We start from the raw sequence: 16,125 nt of genomic DNA on the forward strand, positions 1-16,125 counted from the left end.
TTTGTATAAACCCAAAATGCTAAAAGCTAAACTAAGCTCAATTCTATTGTGCTTCACAATCTGACGGGGGGGATAACACAGTTATTTGCCTCAGATTTGGTAGAAGAACAGGATAGGCCCCTGGTCACTGTTCATCCACTATTATTTTTAACTGAGGAAAAGAGGGAATATTGGGAAATGCAGTTTTCCAAACACACCACTGTGTGCTGGAGGCAGCCATGGGACCACTCATCAATGTCAAGCTATGAGGTTCTAGGAATTTGACAGCATTTGTGTTTCAAGGCAAATCTGCATGCCTTTAAGCAGTTTAACTTCAACTTGTGGTTGAGCTTGTTAAATCCATGTCTAAACCTGGTACCTTGTGAGTTATCCCATCCAAGCAGGAGATGACAGTCTAAAGCTAACAATCCACTACCTTTTCTCAAGCAAGAGGAAAGCAAATTATTGACCAGTGGTATTAAAAACACAAAAAAGATGAAATAAACAGAAAGTAACTAAAAAAAGGTCAACTCTCCAAAAAAGGAGCTCCTGAAGCTGTAATGTAGCATGGATTTAATTACTGTAAAGTATTTCCAAAGGTTCTTAACATAGTGGCTGTGCCAGCCCCGGACCTGTGAAGTTGGGGGAAAGGAGAGGCCAAGCCAGGGCATTTACTACAGCTGCTCACAGTCAGCAAGAAAGCAAACAGCAGAGGCTTGTTGTCTCGCCAGTGAAAGGGCAGAGCACCGTCAGGGGATGTTCCAACCTTCTTTCCAGCATACTTACATCTCTGTGTGGATGGCAAGGAGTCTGGTTTTGAGGTTCAGTCAGAAACACTTAGACCTTTAAGGGTTTTGTATGTGTAAATATGGAATCATCATCCACGTTTTGCATGACAGCTTCTATTGCTCTAAATAGCTCATTCCAAAATAGAGCTTAAACACTGTTTCTTTCCCTGAACGAAGGGCAGCTCTCACCCTTACAAGGCCCAGCAAACTTTAATACGCTAGCAGTAAGAGCTTTGTGTTTTGGGCTGATCTAAACACATGGATGGCATGTGGCCATAATAAATGGACCATAAGTACAGGACTTAAGGCAATGAAAAGAGAAGAAACATTCAGATGCTTGTGTAGCACATATAGCCTGAAAAACTGTCCAGAGAAAAAGGCAGCAGGCTAGAAACAAGAGCCTTATAGACCAGGCACTATGCAGACTGCCACACACAATGTGCTTTTCTGTATGATGTGCAAACACCAGCAACAAGAATATCTAAGAACATGAACAGCCGTTACATTGCTATGAGCCTCCATCTGATTTCAACATCCTGGCAAAATATTAACTTCAGATTCACTTATGTTGCTCTCTGAGAGAAATGCACTTCCCAGAAGGCAATGCTTCAGGCACATACCTGTCCAGTGAGGAAGTTTGTATCAAGAGCAGATTTTGTACTGTTCTACAACTCACAGCCTGCCTAACAAAGCAGAGAAAGCCGCACCCAACTGCTTGCTCCCCTACCTCTGACTGCCCATAGATAATTTTCAGTCTTCAACTTCAGAACAGTCAGCAATTGTTTCATTCCTTGACCCACAGAAGGCTACTTCTTCCCAGTCTAAGGCCTTGTGTTTTTCACAAGGAGATCTGACCAACTCTTACGCTGATTTCCAATCTGTGCCCAGCCAAAACCAAGTATCTATGATTTAAAGAAATCATTGCAAAGCCTGCTGTCATAGTTGAATAGGTCAACCCTTGTGATAAGACAGCTGTGTGTCATGGATATTGCATACATGGGTAGCATCTCTTCAACAAGAAACCTAGTAATATAGATGCTAGCAAGGACAGCAAATAGCAATGTATCTTTTTTAAACCACTTTCTCCTGTAGCACAACCCTACAACATACAGAGTTTAAATGCTGATCAATTCTCAGTCGTAACAAACAGCTTACTTCCCCTGGTGTAGCGCATCTGACCTATGTAAATGCACAAGGTTATTAGATCAAGTAGGTGAATGAGATGTTAACAAGTTACCAGGACTGGATGGTCTTCACACAGGAGTTCTAAAGGAAGTGAAATATCGAAGGGCAGAGGCGCCAGTGAACATGTGTAACTGTCATTACAGACAGCCACTGTGCCAGATGACTGGCAGACTGCTGCCCATGTCACACTCACCTACAAAAAGGACTGTTGAGGGAATCCTGCAAGTTACAGGCTGATGAGTCTGATCTCTATCCCAAGTAAGATGGTAGAGGCTATAATAACAATGAGCAAGACTTACGAGCCTATGGATAGACACGGGCTTTTGGGAAAGAGTCAGCATGCTTCCCACGAAGGAAAATCCTGTCTCACTAACCACACAGTCTTTGGAAGAGGTGAATAAGCAGGAGGATAAAGGTAATACATCAGACGTGTCTGGATTTTCAAAAAGTCTTGTGACAATGTTAAATACTTGAAGTTACAAAAGAAGCTAATGTTGCCAAGACATTGGATGAAAGAACCTATTACAAGGTGAAAGCTGATTAAAGGGTAGGAAGGAAAGCAAAAAGAAACCCATCCGTTATCATGACATGCTGATGCATTGATCTATTAGTCAAACAGTACTTAACTGCCAAATAAATTGGACATATTTAGTGTTATGAGAAAAATTTTAAGCTGTTTATTAGCTAAAATAAAACAAAGTCAAGAGGGCTACTGAATTTTTATCTCCTAAGCTGCCACTACTGTGAACAGTTCAGTATCTCCGGAAGTTAAACAAGTTTGATACCAATTATTACATGAATAAAAGTGGTGAAGTTATTCTAGATTTTATCATTACTACCTTTTTTTTTTTTCCACATTTCAAGCACCAACAGAAGCCAGCACAATAAATACAAAAAGCGAGAGAAAAACATGTATTTTATTTGTATTGAGGAAAAAGGAGCTCATCTCATTTAGATCAAAGAAATGGAGAGCAATTGATTTAATCACATTTTTGAGAATTTACAGAGAACAGAAAAAAAACCCTCATGCTTATCACACCAGTATATGATTGAATTTCCTACATCAAAACTCTCTCTCTTCCCTTAGACTTGGCACAATTTTTTATTGCCCACTACCACATTTCACATCTTTACTTGTCAAAATGTTGTATTACCTATGTAAACATCTGTTTTATGTGTAAACTTCAACAAGTAAATGGGAAAGCCTACAATTTATCCACCCCCCAAAAAATTAAGTATGAGCTAAGTATCAAATTAATTACATCATACTCTATGTAATACTGTTTCAACAAGAACTATAGCCTGTGAATTCATAACAAAAAGGATGCAGAAACAAAAAGCAGATGTGCAGTGTCATGCATTAGTGTAATAACATTATAAGGCAATAATAAAAAAGGTAAATATATTTATTTTTTTAAAAGTATACTCGCCAAGACAAAAATCAAGGCTGCACTCTTAGTCAGTTCATTTTGGTAGTGCAGGATTTCTTCTTAGCTCAAGCTAAAAGTGTTAACTTTTGAGCATATTCATCTGTTACTGTGTTTGATAATAGATACTTTTGCCAAAAATACAACATGTGGATTTACAGTTTGTGCAATAACAGATTTTTTTACTTTTTCAGTTCTAATTCTTTATGTGGAAATAAAGAAAAACTCTGTTCCCAAAGAATCAAGTAGGGTAAGTGGGAAGAAACAGTTGAAATTAAATACTCCTAAAATGAACAATACATGAACAATAGTATCTCTGCAGGAAAGAAAAGTTCAGCAGCCTAAGTCAAAAGGCTGAGTTAATACTATTTTTATATGCTTTTTGTTGCCTCATTGTTCACTTTGTGCTTGAATTGAGTGAGCAAAAGTAGTCATATGGCAGTCTGGAAAGCCCGACATCACCAAAGATTTCCTTTATTGTTCAATGTGCCTTTATAGTGCACAGCAGAATCAACCTCAACCATTCAAAAAGGAAACTGAAATCACATCTCACAGTTGTTATAAATGATCTCAAAGTAATTATAGTATCACAGTAATCAGAATTACTGTTCTTTTTCCTCTAATTATAACTTAATTTAACCTACGACCTGTCATTTTTACAAACTGCAGTTCACGTTAAAACATTTGCTGATAACAAAAGCTTTTCTTTGAAAACAACACTGCTTTACATCTAGTCAGGCAGCTTGTGCATATCGGAGCATTCTGTCAAGAGAGACATGGAAAAAGGTAAAGGAGAAAAAACTGAAACATGGCTACAGCTTATCTGTGTGTTCAACGCACTACAGAATCTCAGGCAGCGCTAGAGACAGCAAGTTTCTTCAGATGATCCATAAATACTTGCAAGCTGACATCATCAGTAAGAATGGGTGCTCCAGACTCCTATAAAATAAAAGGAAACAAGGAGAATTGATTATACTCATTGTGAAGAAAAAGCATTTTACGACACAATATGTTCCATTAAATCAACACTTCATAAATTTAGAAAGACCTTAGAAGCATATCATTGCTGAAATCCTCTGACAAGAAACAGCAGACTGTACATTTACATAAATTTTCATATGTTTACATAAATTCAGGCATAAACCACAACCACACTCTGTTCCATATTAATGCATATGGCAATGAGCTGCAGTATAGCAAGATATTTACATCAACCATACAAAACTCGGAGTATTTGACAGCTGCCAAATCGTAACTTACAAATTTAAGAAAGTAAATAGAACTTCCATGCCATGCACAGTTCCTGTATCATTCCTACCTCAGTGGAGCAGACAAAGATGAGAGAAACAGAAACATGCAAGTGACACAACTAACAAATCAGTATCTGTTAGTGAAGCTCTCAGACATATCAAAATGATGAAAGGAGGGAACAAATCCACCAAGGGTCTCATTTGACATGGAGTGAAGGACAGCTGGGTTTCTCAAGTAAAGCTGGGCCAATTTTCTCCTACAGCTTTGTGCCACCTCAGAGAAACACCAAGAACAACATCTGAAGGTCATGCCACTGCAAAATCAGATCACCCAAGATTAAAAAAAAACCTTTTGGGTGGATTTTTGCAATTTACTTTTTGACCTCAGAAGTACTTTTCAGAAATCCAGGAAGTTCAAAATGGTCATCTTTTAATTACTATTTTTAAACAGATTTACAGCCTAAATAAAACAGCAGTTGGCAACTCTGCAAATGTTAGGGTAACTCTCTTAAGTCCTTTGAAACCAATCTGCCATTACTTCTGTTCACAGATGTAGGAAGAATTCCCATAAATGTCAACAATTCAACCTTTTCAAAGGTACTAAGCCATATTTCCAAATGTAACAGAGCTGTCTGAACTCTTACAAAACCTTCCAAAACACAGACATGAAAGTCTTAGGTGCTTAGAACTTGTGCCCCTTTTTGAGAACTGGACAAAAACAGTTCTCCATTAACGATCAAGGGACAAATCCAGGAGCAGTAGGAGTTGTTAGATCACTACAATACACTTGACACAATACACAGCCACTCTCAGGGTAAGTCCACTAAATTATCTATCAGCTAATGGTGGCAAGATGAGAATAAAGGGTGTTCTATTTCCAAGCCTGCCAGATGTTAAGCCTGAGCTCTCTTATTTAAGAAGCCACAAGGGAATTACAAGTAGTTTAATTCTGAGGCAGGGTATGATTTGCCACCTTGTGTCTTACGCATGAAAGGACAGCACGTCATCCTCTAGTAAATAAAGCACCAAGGGAGAAAAGAGATCCCTCATGATGACTGCTAGTGGTAATCCAGGGTAATAAAAGCAATGCACAGACTATTCCTGAAGCTGAACACCTCATCCAACACGTGCACACAGGCAGCTGCTGTCACCACTGCTATCGCCAACAGCAGCAGCTTTACTCTGAAGACTGGGAACCCTTCATTCTAGTAGGTAAGGTAGCAGAGTATTTTATTTCCTGGGGAATAAAGTGAAAACCAGCAAGGTCCCAACGTACAAGTCTGAAAAGTACATGAGAATTAGCTTTGATTTTTCACAGACCACCTTAAGTTTTGTTTTCTGTTCATTCAATATTTTGATCTAAGGCATACAATGAGAATTTAAATTTAATTAACAGTGATTCGGTGACAGCTAGCTGGGCATCTGGTAAGATTTGTGCCATTTACCTCATCTTTCGTTTCAAATTGCTTTTATTTTCAGCTCTTTTAAAATCTTTTTTGTCTTAGTAACTATGGGGAATTTGCATTCTCAAATAAATGTCATATCTGATACAATCTGAAAACTTCAACTGCATCCTCAAAGAATAACCAACATAATAGAGCTTTATGAGAAGTTTACCATTATTTTCTGAAAATGTTTTCTATACTATATAAGGCACCTACCTGCTAAAGTTGGAAAAAATCTTTACTTACAATATTAAAAACCAAACTAGTCAATCACCTCCTGAAACATGGTTTCAGTGGTGTGTGGGTGCCCTCTTCAGGTCCATGTGGACTAACAAATCTTTCTGTAGACTTTCAGTTATGCACAAAATAAAATTACATGAAACAATCCAGAAAGCTCATGAGAAAAACAGGAGCAAAACCAATTCAGTTTAAAATTTTCTCCCAACAGTTACATTTCTCATTTCATAATTTGTACTTGGTTCAACTTGATTCACAAAAACTCCTGCAAACACAGGAGGATATTATGTTGAGCACACACAAAACCCTGCAAACACAGGAGGATATTAGTTGAGCACACACGCTGCAATACCACTGGGGAGATTAACACACCATTTCTTATGTTACCCTAGAACTGAATGCTTTTCACCATTAAAAGGGAAAGCTGTCTTTTCTAAGATGTATCAAAAGTCTCACTTGTCCAGCATGAACAATTTTCTTAAAGATCAGTTCAAGAATTGTTTTGTATTTGCATTTACACTTGGAATACTGTTTCATTTGCTTACTAATTAAATGAGCAGGAAACAGTTGTCCTGTACTGTTGGAAATGTCAAAACTTCAAAAATTTCCAGGCAATGTTTAGATAAAACAAGACCTTTCAAACTACAGGATGTTGCGGAGGAAACATGATGAAGAGAGACACTAACAGATTGCTGGTTAGGTTATCAACTTTGGCGGCAAGAGAGCTGGGTTCAAATTGTGCTGTCCCTGACTCAGGACAAAGTTTTAAAGTATCTTCACTCTGGATCTCAGTGCTCTTCCCTGCCTGAAGTTTCATTAGAACCAATATGACCCTAGGAAAACGTACCCTGATAAAACTTCCTGACAAAAATCACTGCCATAAAATTGCTACAGAGCTCTCTCACTGATGACTTGAACACTGTATGCCTGTTAGCAAAGTACTCTAAAAGTACAGATAATATGTAGCTTCAACTGTCTGATGCCATTACATTTTCATGAGAAAATGACACTGCACTAGCAGTGCACCCACAGCAGTGTTTCTCTTCCCACTATAAAAGCTGAATTTGGAAGGAGAACATGGAACTGGGACGCAATGTTCAAGAATACAAGTTGGTCCAGAAAGTTTAACTTTTGAACACTTACATAACTTCCTTCCTAAAGGCAAGATTTGAAAAACTGATTCCTGGTCACCTAGGCCACAAAAATTCTGGAAATCAGTACACTGGTACTGGTGTACTTTTCAGCTCTTGCTTATAACAAACTTCAAAGTTTATTTCCCCTATTGCAAAAAGGTCCCTTAGTCTTTATGTGTGGTAAGTGCTCTCATTCAAAGGAATTTGGAAGTCTCTGAAAGGTGGTTAGACATTGAAGTAGCCTAACAGAAGCTTAAAACAGCAAAACAGATCATTTTTTTCTGAAGAAATGAAATCCATTTTTCTTAACTTTTGCAATTTTGGTGGCATCAGGCCAAAGCTGCATTTCTTTTTCAGTTTCAAAACTTGGCATTATTACTTACATGTATAAAATGTGCCACTTGATTTCTGAAATAGGAAAAAAGAACATAAAAGCACACATACAAGCTTCATAAGCAGATTCATACTTACCTGTCCCCATGCATACATATTGTTATGAGTCTGAGAGGGATTTACTTTTGAAAGCAGGAAACGAGCCTTTAAAAAAACAAAACACAGGCAATAAATTAATCTTCTCAAATAGAACTTTCCTGTACTCAGAAAAAATTACATGTGTATGAAAGATACCATTTCTATTATTTGGAGATCAAAACATGCACAGATACCTATTCAAAAGAGCAAGTAGCACCTCTATAAATAAAGCCACTCCCTGGATTCTACAGCTATAATGCAGAACTGCCAACAACTTCTCAATGCACCAGAAAGGAAGTTTTTGTCTTTTTCTAAGCGCTAGCAAAGCAAATGTGAATATCAATAAAATATTCATTAATAAGTTAAAAAAAAAATATAAAGAATACTTCTGGTATTGGTTGAGAGACCCTGACAAGTACTACCTTTTTTGTCTTACACACCTCACACAAGGAATCTGAAAGTCCAAGTCAGTGTGGTAAAAATAGTAATAAATAACAGGATTCACAAATCAGGCAAAAAGCTACTATTAAGTATCCGGCTCTGCAAAAGCTTTAAAATTAAAAATTTTCACTTCAATTTACATATATTTTAGCAGAGAAATGCATGTTTACTACCAAAAAAATCTTACGATTTTACTAACACGTCACTTTCTAGATTATGTAACGTATTTTTTAAAAAAATATATTATATATATTTTACCATACCTGGCTTCCCCCATGCTCGGTATCAATGTATCTGGGCATTGGAAATCTGGAATGGAGAATTTCTTGGGCATCATCTATTGGAGCTTGTAGCAAGTGATGAAAGTTTTCATATTCCGGCATATCTTGGTAACCTGATTTACGCCACTGAGCTATGGTCTGGGGGTAGGGGGAAGAAAGAAGTTTAGAACTGATTCACCAATCTTTCCTAGAGGTTACACACAGCTTTTCAAAGGAGAATGTGCCATTGTTGGCTGGCCTCTTGTCTATCACTCACCCCTTTCTGCTCTATAGTATGCAAGTTAATTTTTAAAAGCCAAGACGTGTAAGTAAGTGTTTTGAAACTCTAACAATTTGTGGTCCTTCTGTATTTTCTTTTTTTGTCATCATTTGTATGCTAACCATTCAGTTCATGATGTCAAGGATACTATTTACAGTTCTCTAATATGCATGTCTATGACACGTAAGAAATAAATACTTATAGTGATATTTATCTTTCAGGGCCTGTAGTGCAGTCTCCCCACCTTCCAGGAGTGAAGATGGCTGCTCAAGGTCAGCTCACTGACAGAGGCTGTTGTTAGGAAAGACCTGGAGGGAGTCTCAGCAGGGGCTCCCTCCTCATTTGCTTGGCAGCTGTTTTAAGCTGAGGCTCTCATTCCTAGCTCCTGCCTGAGCTCCACTGCAGCCGTGCCTGTACCTGGCCATGCACCCCATGCATCTGGACCCCCACCCAGGGACTTGACTACCCAGCTAGAGCTCACACCTGCCTCACCCCATCAACTTGCATGATGAACCTGCCTACTGTCTGTAAACTGCTCTGCTTGCCTTGCCTAGGCAGCGTAGGGCCAGGTACCCGCTGGCGAGGCCTCTGCCTGCCTTGCAATCCAGCCCAGCTCCCCATTCCCCTTCCCTCAGGGAGCAGCCCACCCCTGCTGCTTCCTGACAGCATCTTAGAAAAATACAGAGAACATTTTTTCCGCTTAAGAAGTGTTACAGTTTGGTAATGATTTTAAACAGTGCAGCTATGAGGACATGATCCAGAACAGTATTTCTCAAACTCTCAGCTGGGAACTGTTTACAGTTGCAAAGCAGTAAAAAGCAGCAGCTCAATTCCTCCAGGGCAGCAGAGCACTAGCAAGTCACAAGCATTTATATTTATATTAACAGTGCATGTCTATCTACTTAACTGCGCGGAGCAGTTTCATTCCTCCAGGACAGTGCAGATGAAGGGTGACTATAAAACCTGGTGTTCCAGCTCCCTATCCCTGAAGGACTAATTTAGAGGTCTAAAATAAATGAGTGAAAAGCACGGGGGGTGTGGAGAAAAACACTCAAAAATTGGAAAAATACTGATCTAAAACAAATAATCTGCATATTGAAGCTAATTCATCTTAAACCCATCATAACAAACAGCACCGAAACATCAAGTAATATCAGGTATCTGTGTATAGGCATGTTAGGTTACCAAACTACAAACATGAATTAAGAGTCTGGTATCAGCCACACAGATGGCAGGTCAAGCATTGGAGTGCTTTAGAACTGGGCCTTGACTTTCATAATGTGGCACTCCTACAGAAAAACAATATTTATATAAGAAACGACAAATCTTACCTCTCCATGATAAATAAGGATCTGGAAAAAGGTGTCCATAAGGAGAATGCGATCTGGTAAAATGCTGCTGCTATCCAGAAGAACAGGCTAAGATTTAAAAATAAATAAAAAATTACCAACTGATGCAGAATTGAGCAATCAGATGGCATTACCAGCTTTTTGAATCAGTCACTGAACCTCAGGAACTTTTTCAATCACTCCATATTTGCTCATTTTCACATTATACATCTGCAACCCACACAATCTCATTCTGAAGTTATTCAGCCTGATTCTGAGTATCTAACTTCATGAAAGTAATAAAAATTGTATTCAAGAGATGAAACCTCTTTCATTATTATGCACTTTTCTAGTCTTTCAAGTACCTCCATATTTACCTATACAATGCCATTAACTTGAATGATATTTCAATGTATAAAGATTCAGTAGTTATTCAAGTATAAGATTTGGGGGCTGTGGGTTGGTTGGTTGGTTTTTTTTTTTAGTCTTGTCCTTGCAGCTATTATTACTCTACAGATATATCCACCAACACTGCATATAGTAAATACTCATGATTTATGAAATCTAATGTAATATTTAAGGTTTTAATACATCTTTTTAAGGGCAGTGACACTATATTGGTGCTGTACAATTTAACTGAATCAGTACCATATGATTTAATTGGATCAATCTTATTAGGGATGCCAAAAATATTAACTATTCCAAGAATCAAAGAAAAAATTACTGATCCTACACTGAGGTTTCAGCTCCCGCTTGATCATGCTTCTCCTTTGCATCACCCATGTGACTGTTATTCATACATGGGAGAATGATCTTACACTTGTGAGTAGCTCTTCACAGACAACCTCATTACTTTAAACTCCACTTTTAAAAGTCTTTTTTATTATCCCCATGACATAGTCTAAAAAAAAAAAAAAAAAAAAATCCTAACAAAAGTTGGAATTCCAGCCTGCCAAGACCCTTGCCTACTATGTTTATTTTCACTGTCTTACCACTTCCTCAGTCTCTCTTATCTGTCAGACTACTTTTGTTGTCTCGTATCTTACACTTCTTTCACAAGCTTCTTTGAAGATCACATTTTTATTTTAGGTTTATACAGAATGTACCATGACCAGGTCAGCTGGAAGGTTCTGTACCAAATCTATACATAATGGTAACCACATCAAAATTAGAAGCTTTAGATGAGGGCATTAAGATAGAGGGAATTTTGTACATTTAAAAAAAACCCCAACTTTTCTTTCAAACTCTACAGAAAAAGTACATTTTGAAATAAAAACATTTTTCTTGATGTTTACATTCTGGCACCACAAAAACAAAAGAAAAACTCCTACATCTCTCAAAAACTAACAAAAAAATTATCATTCCTTAGTTTAAAACATCATCTCTTCACAAACTGACACAGTTTTCAAAACTATGCTACATCAGAATTCTGAGATATGCCTTATTCATAGTATGTTCTATATTAAATGAACATTCTTCCTCATGCAACAATTTAAAACAACACATTTTATAATGTTTAACAGTAAGGACAACAATCATCTCTCTCAAAACAGCACCTTTTAACCTACTATGTTATATATAATGATACCTCTGGAGGTCCATTGAAAGAGTAGGCATAAAGAATTGGCTGAACCATGATAAGTGACTGGGTTAGATCTTGACGCATAAAATGATGACGATAGTATGAGCTCTCATCTGGACTGTTATTGAAAACTTGTAAGAAGGGAGATCTTCTCAAGTGAAACATAAACTGCAAAACAAAAACCGTTTGTTTGAACTTTCACAGGTAAAAAGGAGAGTTGTACAAGGTGAGAAGTATTTTCCACAAACTACATGAGGCCAGTGCCACAACAGAATTGAATTCCAAGTTCTTTAACATTTCTAACTTGTATCTGCATCTTCACCAGTTTTTATATACTCTTGTGAGAGTAAGACATAGAGATCAGAATGGATAAACCTACACAGCAGCTTTGAATTAAGAGAAAGTTTAAGATTTCTTCTTCTCCAGTACTAACTGATAAATAGTATGACTGAATATTGCCAAATCCTTCCTTTACTGGAAGTTCTACTGTTCCTATGAGGGAGGCTGCTGCACTTGAACACACAAGGTAAGTTATAGCATGCGAACAGAAAAAAAGAATATTAACCACAGCAAAGCTGAACTTTGTTAGTAAAACGGAAAAAGCAAATCCTTTCATTGCTGAATCAATCTCTTCACAACGCTTAATGCGTTGAGACAGATTGGTAGATAACTCGAACAGAAATATCATGGAAGTCTACAAAGAGCCCAAAAGCAACACATCAGGAGCTATCAGAATGGAGGAATTTATCAGAATGGATTATTAGCAAAGAAACTATTCAAACTTTAATATAGTCAAGCACAAGTTCACTTCACCAGTGAAGTGTCTCTTTTCAGGTCAGTATTATAAATCTTATAGGAAAGAAACAACAAAGCAAAAGCATCTCTTTTCTTATGTTTTCTGAATTTCTTCATAAAAACTGCCCTTAAAAAAACCAGCCTCATTATCTGAATTACAAACCCAGGTAAAATGAGGATTCCATTACAGGAGAAACAAAAAATACACACAGTTAGAGGAAGTTTAGCTGTAAGGACAGAGTGCAAAAGGGGACACAGCAGTACAGACAACAGAAGTGATTTGCTTAACATCACACGTCAGACAATAGCTGGGGGCAGGGGGTCTTTTCATTCTGGTATCCAGTGTAATGCCTTATTTTACTCTGTGCTACAAGTGCCTCTTCCTTCACTAAGCATTCTCTCTTTATCCCGTATAGACACACCTTCCTTCTACTCACCTGTGGGTAAAGTGAAAAGGTTTCTGAAAATCTGAAAGAGCTTGGATCATCCTTGTGATATTCTCCAAATTTCTGACACTGGAGTAGAAGAAAAATTTATCTAAATTAAGAAACATACTTGCTTGGTCATGCCATTACTGTAAGTTTGTTTCTAATAGACACATGATTTGAGGTGCTTACAGCTTTGTAAGCAAACAGAAACCAAGCAAAAACACTGACCTAAGTTCTTTTCTTAACAAGCAGTGATCTCCTTGCATATGAGGCTTTAATGGCTTTTGGGGTTTTTTCCCCTCTAATTTCACTAAGCAGAGTTAGATGACTAAACAGCCTTGGAGAACATGTTTAAAATTAAGTTATTAGTAACTACTTACTTACAAGTAAGAAATAAAAAAAAAACACCAAAAAAACCAGAAAACTGCACTTCTGAAAATAAAAATAAAGAAATTCCATATGGTTTTCTACGTACTTTGACTTTTTCTTTTCCCTAAAAATATATCATCTACAATATCATTATAGGCAGCAGAAAGTAGAGAAAGCTTTAATTTCTGCTAATCTCATGCCAGAATTTCTCTCAATTGCTGGCAATTACCAACTGCTGAGGACTGAGGAAAAATTAATAAACAAACTAAAAACATATCTGCTCTTTTTTCCATTTAAAATAGAAAATCTTAGTTAATTCTGCATACCCACTTGCGGAAATGAAGCATTCAGTTCATTTTTTGTTTTGTTTTATTTTTAAAGAAACAATCACTGAACACTAGTCATTTAAGAATGATATAGCTGGAGACAAGAAACCAATCTGCCTCTTTTAATATGGTCCTTTTTACCAGTCGTATAAGTTGTCTGTCCAGCCACCGAAGCACATCAGGCCCCTCTTCTGTCTCTGCCCTATACACTGCCAATCTAGCCATGAGAATCGCAGCAGCTTCCTGGTCAAAAGATGCAGCAATGTTTTGAATCTGCGTCTGTGCATCTGCCCAGCTACAAAAGAAAAATACATGTATTTGCATTACAGTGAAAGGAAAGATGTCCAACCTCAAAATATCCCTTCAAAATTAAGGCAAAGAAAGCAGTGCAAGCAGTTTAACAAACTCATGCTGGAGCTTCAAAAATCTACTGGGTGTAAATGAGCAGCCTCTCAGTTAACCATTCTTTAATTAGAAATGTCCCTTATTTGTACAGATGCCATGCAACCAGTGAAATAAAATACAATGCCACTTATAAAACAGTCATATTAAAAAAAAAAAAAAGAATTTTGAAAGGCAAGTTACAGAAAACACTGTCCATGAAGCTAATCACACATTCCCACACTAGCAGTTTTCTTGTGCACCTTGCTTGTTCTTTTCAATTTACAAGATGAACTATTAATCTGTCCTTTTAGCAGTTGCCAAGAAGATTCTACTAATATAACTAATGTAAATTGACAAGATATTCATATCAACAGTAAGGGCAATACTTTTTATGATAAACTGAATCTTCCATCGAATTAACCAATCAATAATCTCCTTCAGCTTAAAGGAAATGCCATTGGACATTGAAAAATGCCTGCATAATATTAAACATCACTTTCTAAAATTCTGAAGTAAATTGAATCAAGGAAGCAGCAGGTAAAGGTTATAAATAGAAGAACAGGTATTTACACCCCCCTGAACTGCAGCTAGCATTCTCAAGTTAAGCTGTGAAATTATCTTTGCCATTCCCTAACTCCGACCACCTCCTCAGTTTAGGCCACAGAATTTCACTCAAAGCTTCCTCTTCATCTAAAATCACCTGGGTTACTTCAGAGCACTCCCATAACATCATTATACAGCCACTGCAACCCCTCAGAGAAGAAACAGCCCACAGAACAAGAGAGGCAACTGCCCCAAAGGTATGATCATGCCCTCACCACCTGTGGCACTGCATATCCCAGAACAATGGACTGGTTACAAAATCTAAAGATTAAAAGGCAAATATGTATCCTGCTTTTTCAAAAATGATTCATCACAAGTAAAACATACTTTCTGGCAACTGTGGTCACTCTGATACGTCTCTGTCCACTGGAATGCTGGTACTGAGTCACAAACTGGATTGCACCACGTCCTCCTTGAGGAATAGGAGCATTATGCTAAGTACAGGAGGAAAAAAAATTAAATGGAGGTGAATCTCAAGATTTTACAGTATAATACATATAAACAAATTACTAGAAAATGATAAAATTCTTAGCAACAGGCAGCTTAAGTTAAATAAACGCACTGTCTGGTGCTTTTTTATGTTGAGTATCTTTACTAAACATGGGTAATAAACTTGGGAGACTGCTAAGGAATGTTAGGAGCAGTTGTTGCCTCCACCAGATACCCTTAAAGCAACCAATGCTCTCTCCTTCGAAATCCTCTTACAGAGACAGTACTTTCAAAGGGGCTGATTTAATTAGATTCTATTTGAATATCACGTGATTCACTAGAATTACAGGGCAACAAAACCAGTACTACTATAAAATGTTGATTAATGCATCCCAGAAAGTGGCATCGAAATGTAAAGACTGGAATCCAGACGTAAACTGAAATTTCAAAACTCTGGTCAGTAGAAATACCCATTTATACGCTGCTAACAAGGTAAAGTAATTCCAAAAGAGAATGACAGTTGAAATCAACTATTACACACCATGACCAGACCAGTTTTAGAGCTAGCAATAAAATGAGATAAAAATAAATATGCAAAAAGGAAAATGAAAAATAGCTAAGGTAAGTTCAAGTTTTCAAACCTTTGCATAAGTTATAACATAGGCAATATAGCATACTAAATATATAGCAACTACAGTCAACTCACATAGTTCCTGAGCTTCAAATATCTGGAAGAAGGGAAAGTACTAGAGAAGGAAGTAGCATATTTGCTTGTCATGTGTTTATCCTCTTTCCTAGTACCCCCTCAGGGAGACAGGAAACCAGGCTATACACCCCTGAGGCATTTCAATGAAGGCAAATCTTTACTTGCAAATACTGAGCAATTAAAGCATAAATAAAAATGCAACATTATGGAGTAATTACTTTGAACTAAAACATCAGAGAAATACTGAAAAGCACTTTTAAATATACAGATTACAGTATT

At 37.3% G+C, this 16,125-nt stretch overlaps 1 protein-coding gene across 2 annotated transcripts in view; it reads right to left on the reverse strand.

Moving 5' to 3' along the window:
• Positions 1–2,851: 2,851 nt before the first annotated feature.
• The window catches only part of SEC23A (SEC23 homolog A, COPII component), a 31,354-nt gene continuing 18,080 nt past the window's right edge, over positions 2,852–16,125 (reverse strand). For both annotated transcript variants that reach the window (XM_075712844.1, XM_075712845.1), the window contains exons 13-20: positions 15,039–15,145; positions 13,866–14,019; positions 13,039–13,116; positions 11,813–11,974; positions 10,228–10,314; positions 8,620–8,775; positions 7,916–7,981; positions 2,852–4,318 (exon numbers count right to left, since the gene is read on the reverse strand). In XM_075712844.1, the coding sequence (XP_075568959.1) occupies positions 4,229–4,318; positions 7,916–7,981; positions 8,620–8,775; positions 10,228–10,314; positions 11,813–11,974; positions 13,039–13,116; positions 13,866–14,019; positions 15,039–15,145 (900 nt within the window). In that variant the 3' untranslated portion in view covers positions 2,852–4,228. The remainder of the gene's footprint in view (positions 4,319–7,915; positions 7,982–8,619; positions 8,776–10,227; positions 10,315–11,812; positions 11,975–13,038; positions 13,117–13,865; positions 14,020–15,038; positions 15,146–16,125) is intronic.

Source organism: Pelecanus crispus, chromosome 6, assembly GCF_030463565.1.
Source record: "Pelecanus crispus isolate bPelCri1 chromosome 6, bPelCri1.pri, whole genome shotgun sequence".
NCBI lineage: Eukaryota > Metazoa > Chordata > Aves > Pelecaniformes > Pelecanidae > Pelecanus > Pelecanus crispus.